Source organism: Antrostomus carolinensis, unplaced genomic scaffold (assembly GCF_000700745.2).
Source record: "Antrostomus carolinensis isolate BGI_N321 unplaced genomic scaffold, ASM70074v2 scaffold31002, whole genome shotgun sequence".
Lineage (NCBI taxonomy): Eukaryota > Metazoa > Chordata > Aves > Caprimulgiformes > Caprimulgidae > Antrostomus > Antrostomus carolinensis.
The window spans coordinates 17,754-24,675 of NW_010300797.1; the positions used below are offsets into that span (position 1 = coordinate 17,754).

The 6,922-nt window shown below is 40.9% G+C and overlaps 1 protein-coding gene across 1 annotated transcript in view; it reads right to left on the reverse strand.

Annotated features, from left to right (window-relative positions):
• Positions 1–1,263: 1,263 nt before the first annotated feature.
• Positions 1,264–6,922, reverse strand: part of LOC104521303 (homeobox-containing protein 1-like) — a 7,130-nt gene continuing 1,471 nt past the window's right edge. The window contains exons 3-5 of the mRNA XM_010163252.1: positions 5,222–5,316; positions 4,944–5,012; positions 1,264–1,663 (exon numbers count right to left, since the gene is read on the reverse strand). Coding sequence (XP_010161554.1) covers positions 1,526–1,663; positions 4,944–5,012; positions 5,222–5,316 — 302 coding nt within the window. The 3' untranslated portion in view covers positions 1,264–1,525. The remainder of the gene's footprint in view (positions 1,664–4,943; positions 5,013–5,221; positions 5,317–6,922) is intronic.

The following is a 6,922-nucleotide window of genomic DNA, read 5'->3' on the forward strand; positions in this document are numbered from 1 at the left end:
TTCCACACAATGCCAGCAGATGTAATTTTCTTAGATGCACACACAGTTCATCATTTAGATACTAGATGACAAGGTGATCACAGGGTGACTCTGTAATGCAAGTTTTGCCGTTTGGTATTTTGAATTCTCAAATGATAAAAAAAAGACTTATCAAATATAAATATCTTTAAGAAAAAAGTAACAAAAGTGCTACATATGATCAAGGAAAACAATTCCATTAGTTTCTGCTACTTAAAGTAGATTTGCTTTACAAATATTACCACATCCATTATCAGTATGGCTTCCAATTGTTAATTAAATTGCTCGTAGCAGTATAGCTTTCTCACATCTTAACAAGGACAGAGTAAAGAGAACACAAAACATTCACACCCCATTTCTCAGGTAAGAGATCCTCCTGCCTTTAAACAAAAAGAAGTTCGTATTTAGGAGAGTATTTCTGCTATGATGGTTATCTAGCAAAGGTCAGGTGCAAAAGTTCTCCAATAACCTTTCAGGCTAGTCAGGACATAGGCATTAATTACACAGATGTGTAAAAATCCACTCACCCATTTTATGACCTTAAAACCTTCCTGGAAAACATTGCTTTGGAAAGTGGCAAAGTGGAGAGGGGAGTAGGGTGGGGACAGAAAAGGTGAGAGGAAGAATAAAAGGTGGAATTGTTAATGACAGATCAATAGAGTCTAGACCTCTTCTGAGCAGGCACTGCTAGCCATGCCAAATAACGAATAGTGGTTCTGAGAAGTGGACTGTTGTCCATTAGACATTCAGCTCATCTTTCATATGATCCCAGGCTGGGCTTCAATCATGGTCCCAGAGGCAGAAGGCAGGACTCATCCACTAAGCCACGCAGCTTGTGAGAGTAGAGGATGGCTGTGTTGAATATATGAACATCAACCGAAATATGTGAATGTGTTCCCAATGGACATTCTCAGCACAGCACCCAAAAGTAGATCAAGTCACTGTATGACCAGTGAGGCACGGCTTATTGCAGCTGGAAATCATTTATTCCCATGCTGAAGTGGGGTTTCTAGTGTTCTTTTTACTCTCTGCTGATACTCCCGATCTGGTGTCCATCGACCCTGTGCCACTACCTCAGCTTGCATCCTTTCAGTCTCAGAGAAGGAAAAGCATACAGACTATTTTTTTTTTTTTTTTAAACACAATCTCTAAGGGTATCCAAGATTTTAAGTGTAGCCTAAGACTTGTAATTGAGGGCTGTCTAAAATACCTGGAAGCACTTTGAATGCTAAGACAGAGCAGCAAGATTTTTTTCTAGCCACTGGGGCTGGGAGAGGGAGGTTGGTTGGTTGATTGATTATTTATTGGGAATTAATACTGAGAGAATATATGCAAAGGCTGAGGGCACCATGCCATCTTCACAGAACAAGACCCTAACAGCTAACTGACGTACAAGAAACTGCAAAGTTATACTGTAAGAACACATATTAAGGACCGAGGAAAGTCTGCTAAGGTGCTACGTCTAAAACTAAGTTACTTCTTGCTTTGACCCTCCCCTTTCTTTGTATCAGTCGTCGTCTAGAGCCTCTGTCTTGATCTCGTTGGCTCCTTGTCGGGCCAATGCCAAGATGGTGTGGTTTACCGCTGCCATTTCCACGGCTAATGAAATGGGGTCTTGATGGTCACTATGGCTAGTGTTGTCATCCTGTGCATGTGGAAAGGAGAAGAGAGAAGCATTGTTACTCCAGGAGTAGAAAACCAGCGGATACAACTAGTGTGTGAAGTAACGGGGACTAGGGGCAGCAAACTGTGCATGTTACAGGGGTAGGAAGTGAAAGGAATTTACAACATGGATTTAGGATTGATCTCCCTCACTGTGCAGACAAAGGTAAGTGAGGCAAGGAGTGGCATACCTGGTTTTCAAGACAGAAATTTCAGGGGTGGGGCCAAATATTCTGAGGATAATATAAAATTATAAAGATAAAAGCGATACACAAAGTGTGTCAGGAAATCAAACTAAGATAGGAATCATTATCTACTGCACAAATTCACACTTTCCCAAAAAAATTTTGAATGCTGTATACAGTTCTGGTCATCCCATTTAAAGAGGACACAACAGAATTAGAAAAGGTAGAGAGAACGGCAGCCCAGGGGAAAAGAAGCATGGGGTGGCTTCCTTATGAGGAGAGGCTAAATGGACTCAGGTTCTTCAGCTTGGAAAAGAAATGGCTGATGGTTGATATGGTAAATGTTTATTACAAATAATTAGCAAATAGAGGAGAACAACTGTTCGTGGCTTCTTGGGATCTAAAAAGCAAGGAAGCTCACTGGAATGATGAGATCATATATTCCAAAGGAGCAATGGGAAGCATTGCTTTACTTATCACAGTTCAGTTGTAGGATTCACTGATTTTTAGATCAGCCAAAAGTAAAAACGGCTTTAAAAGGGGAGGTCAGACATGTTCAGGGAATTAGTCTACTAAGAACTATGAAAAATGATAGTGGGTACAGTGCCTGCTTCAGGAAGCCCCTTAAAACTACTGACTTTGAGAAGCTGGAAACTATTATAATAAAATCATTCTACAATTGTCCTGTTCTTTAAAAATACTTTTTCCTTAAATACTATTATTAACCTCAACTCAGAAACAGGACACAAACTTAGATTAACCCTTGGTCTGAGCCAGTATCCTGTAAAGACACTGAATTCATGCAGGTATAGGGAAAAAGATACTGAAAACCTCCTGGACCATGAAGAAAAACAGTGCAATGATTTGGGGGGCTGCGTTCTACAGGTGCATAATGGCCATACAAGAGCAGACCTAAAACTCTGACAATTCCAGCATAAATTTTCTAGTGAGTTAAGCAAGTTTCTCAGTCTACATCAGAAATAGGGCCTGGTTTTCAATAATAATAAGGAGAACCAGCAATATCTAAATTGTAATTCCAGCTGTCAAACAAATGCTTCTGGAACTTTGGGTAAAATCATGGGTGTCTTCCCCTCTTTAAAATGGGATACTAATAGTTACCACACCATGATCTTGCAGATTTTTTAAATTATTATTATTTACAGAAAGGAAATGATAAACATTTATCAGTCTTCCAACAGCCTTTAAGTGATGACCTTGTGAAATTTAAAATTTCACATGTGTATTATGCAATATTAAATTAAGATGAGACGTGACAAACACTGAGGGGGACAGAAAAGTCAGGATTTGGTAAAATCCTAAAGTTATTTAAAGGAATGCATTCATTTACAACAAATGTCAGGCAAATATTGTGATGTGCACACAGTCTAAGGGCCTCTCAGTAATCTTTACCATGGTAAGAAACACAAAGTCCTGCCTTCTGGAGTTTTAGGCATTTCATTAGTATTGGGATGAACTTTGTGTTTTAAAGTTTACTAGAGTTTAAGTGTCGCTGTGGAAAAGAGAATTTATGGTTTTAACAGCTAAGGGATGTTAAATGGTCATCAGAGAGCTTGTTATTTAATCTGCTCCGCTGCTAATGCCTAATTCTACTTCACAGAGAGGCCCAGCTAGATTACTGGGAAATGTAATTTTTAAGGACTCTAAATAAAAATCTTTACATTTTAACAACCAATTTATTTCTCTTCTCAAAGTATTTTGGATAACACATAAAAGAAAATCAGTTTGGGAGTCTACATAACACTTCACCTCAGTATTCAGGTCCTGTATCTGACTGACAAGGAATTATCTGTGCTCGGCAGCAGTTTCAAAATATTTTATAAGAGCCTGAGAGCATTCTCTCATCATCTCGAGCTAGCAAGGTTGGTTCCACCAAATCTGCTGGTGATGACCTAGAAAAAGGGACTTAATACTCAACAGAAGCAAAGCGGCTGGGGATGCCTCTGCCAGATATCTGTCATACTGGGCCACAGCCAAGTCTGCCAGGGACTCATTCCAGGACACTCAGTTGCTATTACACTCCACCAGCAGCCTTTATAGAGGGAGACCTACCTACTCCTCCCAAACGAGTCAATTAAAAGCGATCTGCCCACCCCAGCTGTTGGGTGTAGCGCAGAATACAGCTCCTATCAAAACCAGAATCAAGTGAACTGTTCAAATCCACTGGTGCCAAGTACACACAGCCCTGGGGGGTTTTGGCCAACACTGACATCTGAAGAAAAATTGGGAAGGGGATGCAATACCTGTCAGGAAGGTGTGTGAAGGAAGGGTCACCAACTTTAGGGTAGGTGAGGGCTCAGAGTGCGGGAAGGGGTATTCTTTTGCTAGAGAATTTAAAAAAGAAGTTGCTGTCAAGGGTTAAAAATAACCAAGAAAAGTAAGAGAACAGGCAAGAGCTAAAATGCAAAAAGAAAAGAAAAAAAAAAAAAAGAAAAAAAGACAGATAATATGTAAACAATCCAAATAGTGGCACATAGTTGCAGAACAATAGGGAATAGGTACGGGGCCAAATAAACATCAAACTTTATTAACCAAATCCTTCCCCCCACCCTTCACCCTTTGTCTGTCAGTGTCTTAGGGATGGATTCTGAGACCCTCCTGAAAGGTACTCCCCCAAAAAAACAGAGGGAGCTCAGCACCTTACAGAAGGGTGCTCAGTATCTTGCTGGGCAAGGTTGACAAAAAGAATTACAGAGTGTACTGGGCAGGGGCTACTGCTGTATTGGTCTGGGTGCCAGATAAGCAACTCCCAGTAGCTGTAGCACAGGCTAAAATGGGGGATATTTTTGGTAGAAAGAAATCAGAGGTGCAAAAGGAACACACATGCCTAGTTTTGCAGGGAAGCAAGTTGGTGCCTGATATATAGGAGGAACAGTTAAAGATCTGTACATCCTTTCTGTAGGGTGGATAACTAGAATGGTGCCGGGGTAAGGAGAGTGCAAGTCGTGTATGGTGGGTGCACTGGGTGACTTCACACTCTCCTAACATTTTTCATACATTGCGTGTGGCGTGAATGGTGTAACTTGCTTGTTTGGAGCAGATCCTCCTGTCTTCTTCTACCTTCTCTGCTTCTCTGCCTCCCTCTGAACATCTTCCCTCCTCCTCCCCATTGCGTACTTGCCAAGTGTCCTGTTGTATGACAATAAATCCAGGTGGGTGAACACTGGTTGCTCAACACATTCAAACAAGGGGAGCTGTGCTCTTTCACTTTCCCCGTTACAATTACATAAAAGCAAAACAAAAACAAGAGACATCTGATTTGCGAGAGGTCGAGGGCATCTTCATGTGTCACATCAACTCTCCCTTTCTGAGCCATGAGGCTCAGCCACTGTGCTTACCTGCTCTGAGTAGTCATTGCCATCAACGTCGTCGCTGTTGGAATGGCCTCCCGGACTCTGTACATCTATTCCATGGCTCTCCAGGATTGCTGCTTCTTCGAAAAAAGCAAATGGATCCCTAATTTATCTGATGCATTAGAGTAATTAAAAGTAACTACTTTTTTTTTGTTTTCAAGATCATAGAATAACTGGAAGAACAGAGTTAGTTCTTCGCCTCTTCCTCTTCCCTCTCCAGTATTTGCACATGTACAGATACTGGTTTGCCTGAACCCCTTCCCTGCCAACTAACAGACTTGTTTGTGAGTAAGAATCCTTGTTTTCCAGCCAGTCCTATTAAAAATTAGCTTAACCTCTAATGCACTGGAGTGGCAAAGGCATTCCCTGTAGATCTTCCCACATAGTTTGGACTGGCAGGATTTGAGGGGGGCGGGGAGTGTCTGAAAATAGATGGGCGAAAATTTTTTTAAAGCACTTAAGGGATTTAAAACCACATATATCTATATCTTCCAGTAGGATCCATGCATCTAAAGCTCCCTTTGTTTCTCTTTAATCTCTTTCCAATCATCCTCCCCACATAGTCCAGATACAGCTACAACACCACCCACCTTGGACTAACTTTGCTTTGCTCCCCACCCCGCTATTCGACAGACAGGTTTCATTTTTTTAAGAAAAAAATTAATTTAGGTTAAATTTCAGTAACACGTTAAATGATGTAAAAAGAATTTTTTCTTATTCACAAATATGGCAAAAAGAAGTGGTCAGCCACAGGAGCATAACATTTGATATCTGCAAAAAATACTGGTAATAGGCAGGTATGGATCTCTATGTACTGCAAACGTAATTAAAATAGAAACATAGAATAAAATGGTTTGGGTTGGAAGGAACCTTAAAGATCATCCAGTTCCAACCCCCCTGCCAGCAGCAGGGACACCTTCCACTAGACCACGTTGCTCAAAGCCTCATCCAACCTGGCCTTCAACACTTCCAGGGAGGAGCAGCCACAGCTTCTCTGGCCAACCTGGGACACTGTCTCACCAATTCTGCGTAGTATCAAAGTAAGTGCATAAAATTTTGCATGCACTGCAGAAGTTTGTTGAATCTTGGCCATTAATTTGAGTTTATTCTCATTAGAATGTCTTACGTTGATTCACATTAGAAGGCCTACTTCTTACAAGTTCAGAGTCACATCTGACTTCCTTACAATCAGTTACTCAAAGAACCTCCAGGGCTAAGTCTGAAGTGAATTTTGTTTTATCCCCATCATCAAGAAAAATTATTGCTTTGTTCCAGCCACTTGCCCTTGGAAAGCAATAAGGAGCACAGGTGTAACCAGAACAAGCAGTTGGCTTGCAGAGTGACTGTATTGAAGATGTAAAACAACTCATTTGGACTCTTAGATCCCTGTGGGGTCTCAGGGATGGCAGTTAAGAAAGACACCCCTGGGTTTTGGCTGAAAAAACAAACACATTTCAGTGGAACAGAGACACAAGGAAACTTACAACCAGATAAAAGCTCTTCACAGCAGCCACTTTTCATTTCAACAGCACGCTAAGGTTGTGAACTTGCAATCGTCTCAAATTTCCCTTATTTCCAATGCAGATATATTAAGGTTTTATTTTAGATTTTATTTTGGATACCCAAAGGAGCCTGAACATAGAATCACAGAATGGTTTGGGTTGGAAGGGACCTTAAAGATCATCT